General features: G+C 40.8%; 1 protein-coding gene across 1 annotated transcript; it reads right to left on the bottom strand.

Annotated features, from left to right (window-relative positions):
* Positions 1-1277: 1277 nt before the first annotated feature.
* Positions 1278-19869, bottom strand: LOC138971641 (autophagy-related protein 101-like). The gene is made up of 8 exons (XM_070344408.1): positions 19569-19869; positions 18384-18420; positions 15300-15340; positions 14915-14998; positions 13670-13768; positions 11843-11957; positions 8131-8297; positions 1278-5181 (listed from the first exon to the last, which is right to left on the bottom strand). Exons 1-8 carry the CDS (start codon positions 19596-19598, stop codon positions 5101-5103), a joined length of 654 nt encoding a protein of 217 aa, XP_070200509.1. The 5' UTR covers positions 19599-19869; the 3' UTR covers positions 1278-5100.
* Between the last annotated feature and the right edge of the window lie 393 nt (positions 19870-20262).

The raw sequence follows: 20262 nt of genomic DNA, 5'->3' as shown, positions 1-20262 counted from the left end.
GAATTATTGGTGGATTAAGATTAAGAGTGACATATTAATGGTCAAAGGGAAATAACCTTCTCAGTTGGTGGTAGTGAGAATGGTTATTTCCCTTTGACCAACGGGGGTGTTTTTCCTACCTCGAAGGAATTTCTTGTTATTATTATTATCGGCTAACTGTTGGTGGCAAACAGGCAATATTCCAAAGGCGCGCTGCCGTCGTCGTTGTTGTTCGAGTTGTGGTATTTGTTGGTACATGTTCTAGATCTGTACGTAGTGGTGGGGGCGGTGGTGGTGCTACGCGGTTAATGTGCAGTGTCTTCGACGCCGTATTCCAGATGAAGACTGAACACTTGAATACAACATTCAATGTTGATTCCCATACCTGTGCTTGTAATGAAAATTGGTTCTCCGTGTCATGTCAGTTTCGCTGAACCCCAGTCGTCGATTTCTACTCTGGAAATAGCTCTCGTTGTTTTATTATTTAATTAAATTTGTCTGAGAAAATTAACATCTTGTGTCTGTCAAAACTGACTGAACGAGAATTTTTCCAGAAAGTGTTGCTGGATTGCGTCACGTCTCTCCTCCTGTAAAAGAGAGACACTTGGATACGCGCGCGCGTGTGTGTGTGTGTCAGTGTGTGTGTATGCATGCGGTGTTTGTGTGTGTGGTTGTGTGTGTGTGTGTGTGTGAATGTGTGTGTGCTTGTATGCGTGCCTTCGGGGTGTCTGTATGTGTGTGTGTGTTTGTATGCCGGCGTGTCTTCGGTGTGTGTGTGTGCTTGAGTAGTGTCGGAATGGTTGTGTTTTGTTTTTCATTAATTGCGTGGTGTTACATATCATGTGTACGGGAATCTCACTGTGCAGTGGAAGGTTTGCACCTGTCTATAATATAACAACCAGTCCCGTGGGTGTCGGTAGAGACAAGTTTGACTGTAGCTGTTATGTGTTTTGGTTTCACAAGCATACCGCGAACAGCCACCTAGCAATGTATTTTTTAAACCAAAAAAAATGAAAACAAATATTTCGAAGCAATGTTCAAAGACCTAAACGTTTTATGAATAGACGTGTAGAAAAGTAAAATCTCTCCGTAACAACTTCATAAAATGTAACAAAAAATGTAGAGTTTAGAACATTAGAATAATATTGCGAGTTGCTGGTTTGTTAGCTTTATTGTTCTTGTTTTAATCTTATAAATTCTGACATTATTAAATCACACACACACACTCACACACACTCAGGTCTGCAAGAAATCAAAAGCAGAGAGGGAGACACTAAAGGAGACATGGCAAATATAAGTAGAATGAACATCCTTTATTGCATTTACAACACGCACACATCACCATGCACTTCTGATCTTTCCATTGCATCAAATTTCACCACATTCAAACGGAAACCACTCTAAATCTTTTGAAAATAAGGACTATACTTGTCCTGACATCATCTGTTTTGAAGAAAATAAAAATCACCATCTTGATATCTTCACAACTCTTAAAGTGCAACATGAAACCTGCCACGCACACGCTATCTTACCAAACCACACACTTCTTAACGGTTCAGTGCAAACAATCTGCTTTCACTTTCTGCACACAATACAATATTATAAAAATTCATCTTTGTCTCGCTAAATGACATTCATTCTGTGTGGTTTCTTCATTTCAAACCATTATTTTCATCTATCCCAAACATAAACATTGAACAAATTTCACATTCCGAGCAGACTGATTTACATTCTGAGAAACAGAAAAGACCGGTTTAGTATTTTCAAAATGTCAGCATCACACAACATTTATATACAAAACTATTTTCAACTTGATGTTTTTATTCCAGCCAATACACCTGCTCGCAAAATCTTCATAAGAATGTATCCAGTTAAAACAGAATAATATCAAACATCACATTTGGACAACCACAGTAAGTAAAATTGGAAAAGAGTCAAACATCTACAAACTGTACAAGAACCATTCTTGAATAGCAGCCATATTGCTGTATTTCACATGAAACATTTATATATATGCTGCACACCTATCACAACAAAAGCCACAAGACAAAATCATTCCGTTCTACCATAGCTCTCCTGCTTTCAATGACACAGAGTCTCAAAAGTTCACACACAGACACACACACACAGACACACAGACAGACACACAGACACACACACACACAGACACACAGACAGACACACACACACAGACAGACACACACACAGACACACACACACACAGAGAGACACACACACAGACACACACACACACACACACACACAGACACACACACACACACAGACACACAGACACACAGACAGACACACACACAGACACACACACAAACCCCACTGCTGCTTTTTTCTCACATATAACTGCTTACATATATATGCTTCTCACTTACGCATGATTCTGTGAATGTGATCATGGCTGAGGCATTAAACAGATAAAGAATGAATCAAAGTAAGAAGAAAAGAAACAATGCAAAGTAAAAGAAATAAGGAAATAAAATAGAAAATTCCATCACAGTTACCTCAATCACGAAGTAACAATTAACACGATGAAGAAAACATCATAAAAGGCAAAAACTAAGGACATCTTTCTGCACAATCCATTAACATGTATCTAAAAAGCAACATTGAGGTATGCAATGCAGACCTACATTATTTATATCATATGAAACAAACATTTCTTTCTTTATTTGGTGTTTAACGTCGTTTTCAACCACGAAGGTTATATCGCGACGGGGAAAAGGGGGGGGGGGGGGGGGGGGGGTGGGATAGAGCCACTTGTTAATTGTTTCTTGTTCATAAAAGCACTAATCAAAAATTTGCTCCAGGGGCTTGCAACGTAGTACAATGTATTACCTTACTGGGAGAATGCAAGTTTCCAGTACAAAGGACTTAACATTTCTTACATTCTGCTTGACTAAAAATCTGTACAAAAATTGACTATATTCTATACAAGAAACACTTAACAAGGGTAAAAAGAGAAACAGAATCCGTTAGTCGCCTCTTACGACATGCTGGGGAGCATCGGGTAAATTCTTCCCCCTAACCCGCGGGGGGGGTATATGAAACAAACAACCCAAACCATTTTGTACACTAAAACAGAATTGAGGTTTCATAAAAATGCTCTGTATGTACACAAGCAATCATCTAGCACACACAAACAACAAAGGAAAACCTTAATTTAAAAAGAAAAATTCACCAAACATTAAAAACAGAAAAGATGGCACTATAGTATATCACACAGAAATAATCAACAACAACAAACACACACAAAAACGGTCTAAATTTTACCAATACAAACATGGGTTATTCAAGCTTTAAAGGTGGCAGTTTCAAACACATTCCCCTCCCCCCCCCCCCCCCCCTCCCCCAGTACATGAACAAAATACTTCACAGTATTTCCCTTCCAGTTTGAACCGTCACCCAAACCACTCTCGATCTGTCTAGATTTTCATTCTGAAAGGAATAAGAGCGTCCTTCAATTTGGACACGTACCAAACTCCAGTTGCCTGGTTTCTTCTTCTTCACCTTCTGCGTTCGTGGGCTGAAACTCCCACGTACACTCGTGGTTTTTTTGCTTGAGTGGAATTTTACGTGTATGACCGTATTTTACCCCGCCATTTAGGCAGCCATACGCCGTTTTCAGAGGAAGCATGCTGGGTATTTTTATGTTTCTATAACCCACCGAACTCTGACATGGATTACAGGATCTTTTTCGTGCGCACTTGGTCTTGTGCTTGCATGTACACACGGGGGTGTTCGGACACCGAGGAGAGTCTGCACACAAAGTTGACTCTGAGAAATAAATCTCTCGCCGAACGTGGGAACGAACTCACACTGACAGCGGCCAACTGGATACAAATCCAGCGCGCTACCGACTGAGCTACATCCCCGGCCGTTGCCTGGTTTGTTCTTGTGTGGGGATGTTTTTGGTTTTGCTGAATTAATTTTGCAGACTGACACATGTAGCTGTCATGCAAGAGTATCACTTTACACACAGAGTAGCCAGGCTGTTGATTAATTGTATGTGTCTGACGGGCGCAGTGGCGTGGTGGTAAGACGTCAGCCTCCTAATCCAGAGGTCGTGAGTTCGAATCCCGGTCGCTGCCGCCTGGTGGGTTAAGACTCAGTTATTAAGAGTGGAGATTTTTCCGATCTCCCAGGTCAACTTATGTGCAGACCTGCTAGTGACTTAACCCCCTTCGTGTGTACACGCAAGCACAAGACCAAGTGCGCACGGAAAAGATCCTGTAATCCATGTCGGAGTTCGGTGGGTTATGGAAACACGAAAATACCTAGCATGCCTACTCAACGAAAGCGGAGTGAAGCTGACTATGCTCTCAGAGTATAGTGTGGGGGAACCCAAATGGGCAAATGAGCTCACACGTCACCAGAAAATTCTGGAACGCTGAAGAAGAAGAAAGGTATTTGTCCAAGTGGAAGGATGTTCGTACCTTATATATATTTGTAAAACCCTGGACATTTCTTTCTTTCTTTATTTGGTGTTTAACGTCGTTTTCAACCATTCAAGGTAACCCTGGACAGAAACGTGCTAGTGTATCCCATCGTTTCTTTGGAAGAAAAATGACGTTAACTTCTAGAAAATATTTGCACTATGATCAACACAAAATGTCACTGAAAGTGACGCCACTGGCACTTTGCTTCACTGTGGAAAACCATCCACTTAGCAGATTTGGAAAAGCGTGGGCATCACCAAACAGATGTCAGGACTCTCCTAAGAAAAGAAAACCCAGAAATAAAGGACACTTTGTGTTGTCTGTTGTCCTTTGGTCTTAACTGTTTTGGGGCATCCTTTTTACACAAAAAGTAAGCCTGAAAGTAACAACACACGGGGGTGAACCCCAACTTGTTTCCACAGTTTACAAACCAAATGCATACCAAGGAAGAAAATAAATTTTTGGAAAAAGCAACAGAAAAAGAGCTGAAAGACACTAACTGTATTCAGAGGTTATCAAATTTGCTTGCCTAAAGTTTTGTGTGTTTTTTCCTCAGTTTAACCCTCCTCCCTCCAAAAGCAGGGACCCTTTTTTGTTAAAGTACAGTTGTTTTGAAGAATACGGCACGAGGGTAGCACTAGAGAGAAGAAACTACACTCTTTGACCATCCTCATAACATGAGTGTATCCTTTAGAAATTTTCTCATGGTGGTGCTGACATTTGAAGAGGGAGACTGCATGGTGTGTTCAATCTGCAATCAGAAAAAAAGATAAAATAGATTTACGGTTGAACAAACATTCACGTTGTTGAAGACCTTATTAACTCATTCGCTGCGCGTCTAAATTTCCCCTGTGTTCCCTGCCAACGCGCGATTTAGAGCCATTTTGAAAAAATTATTAAAAATCAACAACACAAGATAACCTTACATACCTTATGTTTTTGCAAAGTGTGGAACTTACTCTTTTAGAAAATATATGAAACATTTGAAAGTACATACGTTTTGTTGTCTTCATATCCAGGCAAAATATCCAATTTGAAGCAAAACAAAAAAACTTTCTACGTCATGGGTTCATCATACACAATGTCATGATCGACACTTGCATTGCCCGAATCATCACCCAAATGATCGTCCATTGGCACAAAATCGTCACCAGAATCTAAAATATCATCTCCATTATCATCATCACTGAGGTCAAGATCAGAACCGTACTGAATAACACGTTCTAGCACTCTTTTCAAGTTACTACGTCTCAGCAGAACGATCCGCCATCTTGGAAAAGTCAAAACACGTGGGTCGCACACCGTCAACAAAATTTTTATTAATCCCAACAATTTAAGGGAAGGAACTGTTTTCAGTGAATGGTACCACTGTAGACAGATAGAAGTTCATTGCAGAGGTTGTTTCCCTTGGTCAGCAGGACCGTTTACACCGTTAAAAATTCGTGATATCCGTCGGAACTCAAGTACCGGCACGCAGCCAACGCTAAACACAGGTGTCGGAATTCCAGTTCCGACACGCAGCGAATGAGTTAATCATTCATCCTTAGTGATTCATTGTTCTCCCTTGAAATCCCTGACTTTGACTTAAAAAGAGAGGGAGAGAGAGAGAGAGAGAGAGAGAGAGAGAGAGAGAGAGAGAGAGAGAGAGAGAGAGAGGGAGAGAGAGGGAGAGAGAGGGAGAGAGAGAGAGAGGGAGAGAGAGAGAGAGGGAGATGGAGATGGAGAGAGAGAGAGAGAGAGAGAGAGGGAGAGAGAGAGAGAGGGAGAGAGAGAGAGAGAGAGAGAGAGAGGGAGAGAGAGGGAGAGAGAGAGGGGGAGAGAGAGAGGGGGAGAGAGAGAGAGGGAGGGGGGCGGGGGGGAGAGAGAGAGAGAGAGAGAGAGAGAGAGAGAGAGAGAGAGAGAGAGAGAGAGAGAAAGAAAGAAATTAAATACAACTGATACTTTCAGAGAGAGAGAGAGAGAGAGAGAGAGAGAGAGAGAGAAAGAAATTAAATACAACTGATACTTTCATTTTAAATTTAAAGAATTAAAATTGAAAAGCAACGACCATCTCTTGATCACACCATTCAGAACTAAAAGTATTGTAAGGGGCTCTGCCTACTTATGGTCATACTATCTGAAGTTTATTTTGCTTCTTATCTTCGTATGGAAGAAACTAGATTCTGTCTAAATCTAATACCTTCAAAGAACTTTCGAAGTCCCAAAGACTTTATTTTTGTGTGTTATTTTGTTCTCAAAAACTAGGGTGTCTTCTGATTTTGTCCAAATTGCTACATAAAGATAGCGGCATAGATGTTGTAGCCATTTACGATGTAATTAAGGGGAAATTGGATAGATTGTTAGAATGTAGCAAGAATGTGTTATACCGTCTTTCTGAATAAATCATGCAGCACTATCGCAGGTTTTATTTTTTTCCATTTAAAGAAGTACAAAAATACCTCTGAATATTTGAACATTTCTTTAAAGTTCCAATGTTGTAGACCACTGATGGCTCGTATTGCATTAAAATTTAAATCCATTACTCGACAGTGCATATGAATATGAATATCCTTTCATATTCTCACATACTGGTGTCCAGACATGGATCTTCTTCTGCTTGGCGTACGCTATCGTCCAGATATGGATAAAATGCATACAAGCCATGTGCTGTGATGTAACCTTTTCGTATTGTATTGCATTGTATTGTCTTGCATTGTACTGCATTGCCTTGGATTGCATTGTATTGTATTGTACAGTGGAACTCCCCTTTTAAGACTCCCTCCTTTTTAAGAGCCTGTTTACTTTGACTTTCTGTTCATAACCTCTGTAAATTAACCCCCATTTTAAGACTCCCTCCTTTTTAAGACCTGATTTTCTCAGATTTGTGGATGTCTTAAAGGGGGGGGTTCCACTGTATTATAATTGGTATTGTATTGTATTGCACTGTATTGTATTGCACTGTATTGTATTGTACTATATTGTATTGTACTGATGGAAGTGGGGGCTACCCTTGAAGAGATAAGGCTGCACCGTGGGGAAGGAAGAATCAAAGATGTATTGTATTGTATAGTATAGTATTGTACTGTATTGTACTGTACTGTATTGTATTGTACTGTATTGTATTGTACTGATGGAAGTGGGGGCTACCCTTGAAGAGATAAGGCTGCACCGTGGGGAAGGAAGAATCAAAGATGTATTGTATTGTATTGTATAGTATAGTATTGTACTGTACTGTACTGTATTGTATTGTACTGTATTGTATTGTTTTGATGGAAGTGGGGACTCACCTTGAAGAGATAAGGCTGCACCGTGGGGAAGGAAGAATTGTATTGTATAGTATAGTATTGTATTGCACCGTATTGTACTGTATTGTATTGTACTGATGGAAGTGGGGGCTACCCTTGGAGAGATAAGGCTGCACCGTGGGGAAGGAAGAATCAAAAATTTATTGTATTGTATTCTATTGTATTGTATTGTTTTGATGGAAGTGGGGACTCACCTTGAAGAGATAAGGCTGCACCATGGGGAAGGAAGAATTGTATTGTATAGTATAGTATAGTATTGTATTGCACTGTATTGTACGGTATTGTATTGTACTGATGGAAGTGGGGGCTACTCTTGAAGAGATAAGGCTGCACCGTGGGGAAGGAAGAATCAAAGATGTATTGTATTGTATTGTATTGTATTGTATTGTATTGTTTGGATGAAAGTGGGGACTCACCTTGAAGAGATAAGGCTGCACCGTGGGGAAGGAAGAATCAAAGACGTTGTCCAGTTCGCTGTAGTTTGGATTCTTTGGCACGTACTGATCCCTACTCATGATCTCTGTGATGTACATCACCTTTTCTCCCACCGCCATGCCCAGGTTGGTGCGGTAGGCGTTTCGCTCTGAAAATAATTAAATCAATGTTGTAGGAAAATCATATTGTGGTTACTAACAGTATGGTAAGCTGAAACAAAGAAAGGCAATAATTTCACCATCATTATTTGGCAAAGGCAGAGAATAAACTCTTGTTGTCAACTCTGTTTGAGTTTTATTCCAGTCTTAAAGGCCTACTAAAGTGCAAAATTTTTATTCGCCGAAAACATGTGTAATAGCAATCTGGTAAATGTTCCGAAGACCATTTTGTAAAATTTTGCGTGGCTGATTTTTTATTGAATAAAAACCGATTCCGCGCACCTGTCCATTCTGCGAGAGACACCCCCGGTGCCAGTGACGTCATGAGTGTAACACGGCCTTCAAGAGCAACATGGCCGACGGTGATAGTAGCGCTGCCACTGCGAGTACGTATGTTCAAAAAGAGATTCCATCTTCGAAGCGGAGAAGATATGGCTTCGCCTGTGCTGTCGCTGAGTGCAGCAACAATCATGGTAAGGGCCATACCATGCACAGGTTTCCTGATGATGCCGAAACTCGGAGGCAGTGGGTCAAGTTTGTGCAAACTTGCAGAGCGGATTTTGGTCCGAAGTTTGGGACACCAAATCAAAATTCGAGAATATGCAGTTTGCATTTTAACTCTGACTGCGAGGGTGATGATAATGATGATGAAAATTATGATAATGATGATTATGATAATGATGATGATGATCGAATGAATGGAGCAAAAAGAGAGCGATAACTAGAAAAATGAACATCAGCATGTACAACAACAACAACAACAACAACAACAACAACAACAACAACAACAGTCTGCGTGTGAGTGTGTGTGAGTGTTTGTGTATACGTGAGTGTCTGTGTGTGTGTGTGTGCCTGGTGTGTGTGTGTGTGTGTGTGTGTGTGTGCCCGGTGTGTCAGTGTGTGTGTGTGACCGGTGTGTCACTGTGTGTCAGTGTGTGTGTGTGTGTGCAGTGTGTGTGTGTGTGCACGGTGTGTCAGTGTGTGTGTTTGTGTTACTGTTTGTGTGTGCGTCTGTGTTTGAGGTTTGAGGGAGTCAGTGTCTGTGTCTGTCAGCTGTCTGTTTGTGTGTGTGTGTGTGTGTGTGTGTGTGTGTGTGTGTGTGTGTGTGTGTGTGTGTGTGTGTGTGCGTGCGTGTGTGTGTGTGTGAGTGTGTGTGTGTTACAGTGTACGCGCGCACGTTCGCACTCGTGCGGAGTGTATGTGTCAATATTCGCAAATAGTACACACACACGCACACACATTTTCGTATCGACGTATTTGAGAGAATATTTCTCAGTGAGAATGAATGACTAAATGATCTAAGGGACCAAAACATCAAAATCGCCAAGAATGGAGTTACGCAGTAATTCCACGACGACATCATGCATGTAGTATTTAGGCCAGTAGGGTTCCGGTCAATAGAGTTTCGAACGTTTTGGAACCTCGATCTCTTCTAGTAAAACCTCGTGCAATCTATTACGTCAAAGCAAAGAAACGTCACTCTGATAGTGTGGCATGACGTGTTAGTTCTAAAGATTTATCGAGGGTAATTAGCCAGCGCAATTTTTGTTTCTATAATGACGTTTGTCTCGTTGACTTTGGCATCATAAATCAGTGGAAAAACAGGTCCCTGCCAGACTTGCTTGACATGACCTCATTTACATGATATACACACGTGTCATTTTAAGTATTATTATCTCACGGGTGTCTCTCTCACGTATGTAGGATAAATACTAGATCTATACGAATATTGCATGAACATACCGGGCACACACACCACACACACACACCACGGCACACACACACACACACACGAACACTCACGTATACACAAACAAACACTCACACACACTCACACGCTTCTGTTGTTGTTGTTGTTGTTGTACATGCTGATGTTCATTTTTCTAGTTATCGCTCTCTTTTGGTCCATTCATTCGAGTATCACCATCATCACCATCACTGATTATCATCATCATCATCATCATCATCATCATCATCATCATCATCATCATCATAACCATCATTATCATAATTTCCATCATCATTATCATCCTCGCTAGATCTTCCAAAATACATCATAACTCCCGTATTTTTATTTTATTTCTGTGACCTAAGACTCGGTGTAAAGGCAGATGATGTCCTGAAGATACCAGATATGTAAGAATATTAAACAACCGTACTTTAATTAATGGTCGTGCCTGCGGTTCTAAAAACAATGCGAACATGGTCGGACGCAGATATTCGATGCTTGCACTTTCGCTCGCTAGCTCTTCGAAAATGCATCATAACTTCCTTATTTTTTTTATTTCTGTGACTTAAAACTCGGCACAAAGTATGATAATGTTGTGAAGATTCTAGATATATATAAAAATATTACATGAACATTCTTTATTTTGAGGTTGAGCCTGCGTTCTTAGATCAATGCGAACATGGTCGGACGCTGAACCACGATGCTTTCACTTTCGCTCGATAGATCGTCGCAAAATACATCATAACTCCCTTATTTTTTTATTTCTGTGACTTAAAACTTGGTATAAAGTCAGATAATGTTGTGAAGATACTATATATATATAAAAAAAATAGTACATGTCCATGCTTTAGTTTGGTAGCGCAAGGTAGTGCAAGGCCGCGTGCGGTCGCGTAGTATTTAGTCAGACCGACCTCTTCTGCTGGTCTTTCCGGTCTTTCGTCTTCATCACTTGAACCTTGCGGTTCGAACTGGTATTTCTCTATGTCTATCGCTCCAGAATACGGTAGTTCCGATGTTTCCAACTCCGATTCAAAGTCACTGCTTTCGCACGAAAGCTGCAATTCAGACTCATCCGCGTTCGACATCATGGTAGCCATACACCACTCATGACGTCACTTTCAGGGGAGAGAAGCAGTAGCAAAAAAATGTCTGTTGCTTCCCTTCTCGCTGATTACAGGTGAGATTGAGCACTTTCTCAGGCCGACTACGGGTGATCGGAGCGGAAGAAATTGTTTTGTTTAATATATTTGGTATCCTGATATGCAGCTCTTTCCATTTAAGCAATAAAAATGTTGCACTTTAGTAGGCCTTTAAACCTGCACTACCGGTACATTAAAAAAAAAAATAATAAATTAACCAAAAAAAAACACAATCATAAATTGTCTCAAAGTATCTGTCCCTTTGGCTTTGTGGTTGAACCCAGGCAAGTACAGTTTTCTGTACTCAAAATGAAAATACTCAAGTGATGTGAAACGTAAGGATGAATTTGTGACAGCTTGCTTGCCCCCTAACAAATCAACAGCAATTAAAACAGTCTTTCCAATTTCCAGAGTCTCAGACATTGTTGCACAGTGGAACCCTCCCTTTTAAGACCCTGTTTTCTCAGACTTTTTGTTAATAGCATCTATAAATTTACCCTCAATTTAAGACTTCCTCCTTTTTAAGACCTGATTTTCTCCAATTTTTGGAGGTCTTAAAAGGGGGGTTCCACTGTACCTTGGTTCATAGCAGTAGGCCACAAGTCCTCCATAACAGGGGGTAAATTTTCTGTCTATTCTGCACAAAAGTTACATCTGTTCAACGCACCGTGTTCATTGGGCAGATGAATGACCTTGAGACTCAGGGTCCACATCTCCCAAGGTATGCATTCCTGTGAAAACGGCCATCGCTTCTGCTTCTTCTGGTAAAAGGTCAGCGTTATCTGTTCCATAGAAATAGCATTGAAATCATTTGTACAAACTTCAACCAGTAGCATAGGAGACATAAAGGTAGCAAAACACCAAGACGATAATTCATGCGAAGAGATGATGTCAATCATGTAAAGTAAATTAACATATGAATTTCCTATGCAACAAGAGTTAATTCCAAAGACTAATTTTGAGAGGAGAGACAATGTTTGCTTTTTGTTGATCGCAAAAATAAAGACAAGAATATAATCATATGAAAGAATTAAGAGGGAGCAGAGTGATAGGATGGCATAAATATGTAAACGTGTTTCTAGGGACTTGACCCTTGCAGGTAAGTGAAAGGAGGATGTGAACATGGCAGAATAATTTCAGCCTTGTTGCAAACGCAAGAAATAAGAAACAAGTTAGGTGACTGATTGATTTACTACAGTATCCCATTGACAGGCTTCCGTTTGAAACTTCTCTGTTAACATGGTCGATTGATGCCCTCCCAATTGAAGCCTAATTCAAGCCCTTCGTTGCTTTGCTCTGTCAGGCTTCAATGTCATGCTTTGGTTGGGCATCAATCAACCATGATTACCTCAAGGTTTCAAATGGAAACCTATCAATGTGTAACAAAAACTAAGACATGTAAAACACTAAGAAAAGCCATTACACTGAAACAGAAATAAAATTGCACACACAAACACTCCCCCCCCCCCCCCCCCCCCCCCCCCCCAGGGATGTCGTTAGGCGTCGGACATCGGACATATAACGATGAAAATCCCCAAATGTCCGATTCACATTGCCGCATGTCGGTCAGATGTCCTATCGTGTTAGCCTGAGCGTGGTCATTGTCCGATATGTACTCCATTCCTTCGGACAGCGCGATATTCGTTAATTTTCATTTCAAGATACAAATCTTCTAAAAGACCGAACGCTCTCGTGTTCAGCTGACACTGAAGTTGTCAGTGCCGCGTGCGGATCTTTTCTTTTGTCGGGAATTCCCGAACCGTTTGCGGTATGCGCCGTTTGGGTATAACCGTCTCGGTGCAGCGCACTGATCTAAAAATAGTGGATTCTTTTTAGATCAGTGCATGCTACAGGAGTACGGGAGACAACTCCAACTGACTAAATTTGTAGTCTGCTTTTGTTTTCGATACGAGACGAAGCACTGAATTATGCCGCTGAAAAAAAAACTAAAGCCTGCAAAAGATCAGCATTAGATCAAACCGATCATGTTGTTTGTCAACTTTTATCCAAATCATGCAGTATTTAATCAAAGTACGAGCTCTGAAGTTGTTCATGTTGGTTTCTTTTTTGTGGTTTCTTTGAAACTAAACAAATACAACATTATACGCACACTGTGTTGATGTATTTACTATATTATGTGTGTGTTCTACAGCGCGCGCGCGTGGGTGTGTGTGTGTGCGTGTGTGTGCGTGTGTGTGTGGGCGCATGACTTTGGAACAATTCCATGGAATGTGTTATAAGCTGTTTGGCGCAAATTCATAAATGATAATGTCCTATTACACTTTCTGAAAGCGGTCAAATGTCCTATTGATGCTGAAGAACTCAGGACATTTGTCCTATAGGTATGAATTTGTAGCAACATCCCTGCCCCCCCCCCCTCCCCCCTTATGCAACAAAGTGACTGGCGAGCTAGAGAATACATTCTTCTCATCATAACTTTTCTTGCCAGTGCTATTATGCTCTGCTTATTCCTAGCAAGAACACAATGCCATACCTCCCCAGATCGTAGTGACTCATTGTATCTCAGTGCTCTGTTGAACTTTTCAATCTCTCCCTTCAAGAACAGATCAAGTTGATCACTGTCTGCACGGGTCTGCAAAGAAAAGGGAAAACATCATTAGCTTCTTTTTCTTCAGCGTTCCAGAATTTTCTGGTTACGTGTGAGCTCGTTTTCCCATTTGGGTTCCCCAAACTATACTCTGAGAGCATAGTCAGCTTCACTCCGCTTTTGTTGAGGAGGCAAACTGGGTATTTTTGTGTTTCCATAACCCACCAAACTCCGACAGGGATTGCAGGATCTTTTCCGTGCGCACTTGGTCTTGTGTGTACACACGAAGGGGGTTAAGTCACTAGCAGGTCTGCACATAAGTTGACCTGGGAGATCGGAAAAATCTCCACTCTTAACCCACCAGGCGGCAGCGACCGGGATTCAAACTCACGACCTCCTGATTAGGAGGCCGACGTCTTACCACTACGCCACTGCGCCCGTCATTAGCTAATGACATGAATCAATTCATAAAAAAATAGTACTCAAACTGGGACAGCTAGATCTGAAAAGGAAGGTTTTTCCTATACATGTAGATGCCTCAAAAATTGGAGGCGTACCTGAACCAAAAAGAAAAAAACATGCCAACCATGACCCAATGTCAATGAGGTTATTCATACAATGTTTGTATCTCACAACTCAACTGTGAGTACAATGTATTAAAAAAAGAAAAGAAATTGTATTCATTTTCAACACGGTGACTGGGGCTGTGTGCTGTTTTTTTCAAGGTACTTGTTCCACCCTGAAAATAATTGTACACAAACAAAGAACGAAAAAGAGCAGTGTGTGTGTGTGTGTGTGTGTGTGTTTAACCTCATCCGCCGCTAGTACATATTGCAGGCTTTCCTGTTTTGGGAGAACCCGTCATAAAAAAGCATGTGATATCCAGCCTTTGAGCAATTGAACCCTCCCCCCCCCCCCCCCTCCCCCCTCTTTACCCCTAACTTTGGAGAACCATCATGCAAAAATTAAGCTACGCATACAATCATTCGAGTTTAAGCATAATTTTTCAATCACCTGACATGCTTACAAAATGTGACGTTCTTGGTAATTTCTTTTGCTTTCAGTTAAGAAAAGTTATTCAGACTAAGAGTAATACAAGTCTTGTACCCTCTCAATCTTAATAATGTTTTTTCATGTCCAGAAGAACAATACATCTTCAAATCCACCAGAATCATTCATAATTTGACTTACATAAGTAAGGTCAAGAAAATCACAGTCTTCGTCCTTGGCTCCCACAGGTCCAATGGAATAGGATGTTTCTTCTTTATACTTGTACTGTAAAAAAAAAAAGATATGCTCAGGTTAATACTGCAAAATGCATCACATACAGATACACCCTTTTCCCCCTCTATCACTCACTATTCGCTCTCTCTCTCTCTCTTTATCAAAGGACAGGCAGTTGCACGGCAAAGCATTGTGTCTTAAAATGTAATCCTTATGTTTATTAAAGATCAGTCAGTCAGTCAGTCAGTCAGTCAGTCTGTCTCTGTCTCCATCACACACACACACATCTCTCCATCACACACACACACACACACACACACACACACACACACACACACACACACATACTTACTTTGCCGGTACTTCTCAAAAATAGGATGGTGTGGAAGATACCTGGAAATCAAAGACAAAACAAAATCAAACATCGTTGTCAAGCTTGTTTTTGATAACAAAAATTACACTTTACAGACATGTAAAATCAACCAAATTTCTATTTTCCTCCATTAAAAGAGTTGCAGACAGGCAGGTCAACTGAAATTCTAGTTACCTCTTTCTTTTTTTGGTGTTTAACGTCGTTTTCAACCACGAAGGTTATATCGCGACGGGGAAAGGGGGGGGGGAGATGGGATAGATCGAGCCACTTGTTAATTGTTTCTTGTTCACAAAAGCACTAATCAAAAAATTGCTCCAGGGGCTTGCAACGTAGTACAATATATTACCTTACTGGGAGAATGCAAGTTTCCAGTACAAAGGACTTAACACTAGTTACCTCTATTGAATTACTCAATTAGTTATTGCGGAGAACAGAATCAGTGTACACACCAACCAGCACCGTTCAAAAGAAATCGGATACAGTGGAACCTGCCCTGGGTACCACCTCTCAATAAAGACCACCTGCCCATAACAACCACCCCAAAGGATCCCAAACGGTTTTGACTATAAATCACCTTTCCATATAGATCTCCATCTTACTCTACCGTGACTTGATACCGTGACTTGGGTGCGAAATTGAGTGTTCGCAGTTGCACTAGACAGGTAGTCTTTATGGAAAGGTCAGTCATTAGTCCGACTGACCTTTCCATAAAGACAACCTGTCTAACGCGACTGTCAGACCACTCAAATTCGGTCCCAAGTCACAGTATCAACCGGTCATGGACGACTACTCTGTCTTTTTTTTAAAAACTCTGCACACTGCGAAAGAGCATACCCTAGATACTATACTGAAACCCACTTCACATTACAGGCCAGACCAACTGTTTCCACTTTTATTGTCTGACCTGATCTCATTGTGACTGTGTGCTTTACATTCATTCTCCGTCCCCCACCCCCATCTTCCTCAAGAAAACAATCCTTGCAAAACCTTTCTCTTCCGTGACACTTAAAGGCATATGTACGCGCTCCCGTGTTTACAAAGTGTAGTTTGCCCATAATCGATGTCAAACGCACCATAAGACCATGTAATGACGATATGTCGCCATGCGCGGACCATATACATGCATTACAGCTTGTTTTAGAGTCTCAAAAACTTTGGATGTAAACAAAGACGCGGAGTTATTTCCCTTGCGTCAACGCTACCTCTGTTGGCAAATCTATAAATAGGACGATCCAGATCAAAATGAAAATTAACATATCTCAACATTGAAGGGGTCCTAGACCACAATATTTTGCAGGGAACTTAATTTAGCATGTCTCCAGCTGTTGGTAAAGCAATTAGCGTCTATAGTCATCGAGTACATATGGCTTTAAGCCCCCGTCTGGACCACTAACACTAATGTAACAGCAATCACTAGCCTGTGACAAGATACTGGCGGCATATATTTCTTTGATTGCGATAACGGACTGGTCACCGCTTACACCCATCCCCCCCCTCCCCTCTGCATGTCCATGAATGAGAAAGCAGTCGAGCAACAACTGTGAATAAGTGAGCGGTAGGTGACAGAGTTGATGAAGCAAACTTGTTTTATTGTTTGCAACCAGCACTCCTGATTCGCTTCAGCAAAAGGATAACTTAACTGTCCACACCTTAAAAACAGCAATTGTTTGGGAGAATAATGAGAGGATGTTCAAAATCTTAGAAGCAACAAAACAAGGAGACAATGCCGATATCCGCCTGAAGGATGAGTGTCTGTGTGTTTTGTGTGTCAGTCACCAGTGTGTGTGTGTGTGTGGATTGTGTTACACATGCAAGAGTGTTACTATGCAGTGGGAGGTTTGCGTGTGTGTTTGTTATATCAATCAATCAATATGAGGCTTATATCGCGCGTATTCCGTGGGTACAGTTCTAAGCGCAGGGATTTATTTTTTTTAATTTAAAAACAAAAAAAATTATTTTATGCAATTTATATCGCGCACATATTCAAGGCGCAGGGATTTATTTATGCCGTGCGAGATGGAATTTTTTTACACAATACATCACGCATTCACATCGGCCAGCAGATCGCAGCCATTTCGGCGCATATCCTACTTTTCACGGCCTATTATTCCAAGTCACACGGGTATTTTGGTGGACATTTTTATCTATGCCTAGATACAATTTTGCCAGGAAAGACCCTTTTGGCTTTGGTCAATCATGGGATCTTTAACGTGCACACCCCAATGTAGTGTACACGAAGGGACCTCGGTTTTTCGTCTCATCCGAAAGACTAGCACTTGAACCCACCACCTAGGTTAGGAAAAGGGGGAGAAAATTGCTAACGTCCTGACCCAGGGTCGAACTCGCAACCTCTCGCTTCCGAGCACAAGTCAATCAATCAATCAATCAATATGAGGCTTATATCGCGCGTATTCCGTGGGTACAGTTCTAAGCGCAGGGATTTATTTTTTTTATTTTTTTTATTTTTATGCAATTTATATCGCGCACATATTCAAGGCGCAGGGATTTATTTATGCCGTGTGAGATGGAATTTTGTTACACAATACATCACGCATTCACATCGGCCAGCAGATCGCAGCCATTTCGGCGCATATCCTACTTTTCGCGGCCTATTATTCCAAGTCACACGGGTATTTTGGTGGACATTTTTATCTATGCCTATACAATTTTGCCAGGAAAGACCCTTTTGTCAATCGTGGGATCTTTAACGTGCACACCCCAATGTAGTGTACACGAAGGGACCTCGGTTTTTCGTCTCATCCGAAAGACTAGCACTTGAACCCACCACCTAGGTTAGGAAAGGGGGGAGAAAATTGCTAACGCCCTGACCCAGGGTCGAACTCGCAACCTCTCGCTTCCGAGCGCAAGTGCGTTACCACTCGGCCACCCAGATGCCAAAAGGCTACCCTTTCCATAACGACCACCTGTCTATAACAACCAAATTTGATCAGACCCTCAGGTGGTCTTTATAGACAGTTTCCACTGTAATTAATCACAGATGATTGCAATCTACTTCAGACCACAAATACAATACAAACTACTGCACTAACATTAAAAACTTACTGTTACAAACTTCTGGAATCTGGCCACCAAGGACATTCTGAAATAAAAGAAGACATAACTTTTACTTTGCACTCAAACAGGTTTTATTTATTGCTTTAACTTTAAGCATGCACCTCTCTAGCTATTGTTAATGTTTATGCACCTTGCTTTTCTTCTTCAAACTATGAAAGGGTTGTATGCATTGCATTACTCATCACCGTGAAGCAGACGAAAGTAGTGAAGCATTGTCATGCAATGCATGCATACACATGTATGTGAAATGTTACATTCAGATCCTTTGTGCTGCACACTACCGTCGGGTAATCTTGAACTTTAGCGTGTTAAATTCATAGCTCAGAATCCAGTGACATTCCTTACTTATTTTTGATACAAATCCATGTAAGCTAACCAAAAAACATTTGTCGTGAAATTAATTGACGGATTGAGCTCCAAACTTAAGCATAATTAATTAATTTGGTTGTTCAATCAACAAAAATGCACCGAAAATGGCGTACGTTGTCGACCATGGGACATCATTTACACGAAAGAGTTGTCTCCCTTGACCGCTCATACGGATAAATCATTCTTTGACCCATGTAAACGAAATGCATTCGTACAGTTCATCGGAGTTCATTCCGTAACTTCAAAGGGATCTAAAATGACTTGTTATGATTACAAGTGCAGGTTCTACAAATTTGGAGACTTAAATGCCTCTATGAATTAAACAGGCTAAAGTTCAAGATTACCCTACCGTCGATACGATTAGTAATGATATGATGATATGTGATATGATGATATGATATGTTGACAGACTGGTACTTAGGCTGTTGATCCTTTGTCTGATCTTTTGATCAGTTGCTATCCTAGCTTCATAATTCTTCATATGATTTCAAGTGACACTGACAACTCTACAGAAATAATTTGTTAAAGGCATTCCTACAGTACAGGTTATATAAATACTGTGAATATATGACAAATCAGTTTTATAATCAAAAGCAAGTCTTTTGTGTACCCTCTATTTTGGTACAGTAGAACTCGTCCGCTCTTTATCTCGGAGTCGGAGTCAAAATGTAGAACAAGTTACCAAATATGACCTATTTCTTTTTTCAAATCGCAAAACGGCATACAACGCCTGAATGTCAATGGCTTGACCACACCTTTTGTTTTGTTTACAGTTTTCTCGATTCAACATTGTAAAAGTCTTACCAGTTCAAAAGTTTCAGTCCTCGCGTTCATTTCGCATCAAATTGAAAGGAGTAATAGTCCGATGTATGCGATGTCGTTCTCTCATGAAAACTCCGTTTTTTCACCTGCTCATATTGCAATCACAGCATCCTTTCAACGGCAAAACAAGTCATTAAAGAACGGCTATGGATATCTGATGACGTTTCAATAGGTGCGACGGGCTGCATCAGTCATGTTTCCTAAATATACGCCTTACGAAGAAACAGACCCTCTTCTGCTTTGTTTTGTTTTGGTCCAACTCCTACGTCATAGCTACTTCCGCCAAGGGCAAGTAAACGCATCTGAATTGTACAAGGGTTCCTCGGTGGCTCTATGGAGGATGTATTGCATTTTGAGCAAAGCAGTGCCAGTGGGCAGTGACCATGATCCTGTGATACAAATCGTACATTTTTAAAATCGATTATTCAGGAAAAAAATGTGTTATCCCCAAACGTGAGCACTGCTGCACTTTTACATTAACAATATATATATGACACCCGGATCATAGTTGACCAAACCAGAGACATGTATGTATGTCTCTGACCAAACTCAGTAAAAAAAATCGCCTTCAATCTGAACTGATTCGCTTTCAAATTTATAGTTATGCTAATAATTTGCCTGTGATATTTTCAGAGTGTTTTGAAACAAGAATGTGGGTGGAAAAAAATCTACCGGA

This window comes from Littorina saxatilis, linkage group LG7, assembly GCF_037325665.1.
Source record: "Littorina saxatilis isolate snail1 linkage group LG7, US_GU_Lsax_2.0, whole genome shotgun sequence".
Lineage (NCBI taxonomy): Eukaryota > Metazoa > Mollusca > Gastropoda > Littorinimorpha > Littorinidae > Littorina > Littorina saxatilis.
Note: the sequence above shows the minus strand (reverse complement) of the source record. Positions and strands in the feature narration are given on the sequence as shown.

Bases quoted from the DNA above. Each gene is read 5' to 3' on its own strand.
- LOC138971641 (XM_070344408.1), bottom strand. From the start codon at position 19,598: ATGAACGCGAGGACTGAAACTTTTGAACTG. The intron at 11,958-13,669 runs GTATGGCATTGT...TCTATGGAACAG, and splicing joins AGTCACTACGATCTGGGGAG to ATAACGCTGACCTTTTACCA. The intron at 5,182-8,130 runs GTGAGTCCCCAC...TTCTGATTGCAG, and splicing joins TGCAGCCTTATCTCTTCAAG to ATTGAACACACCATGCAGTC.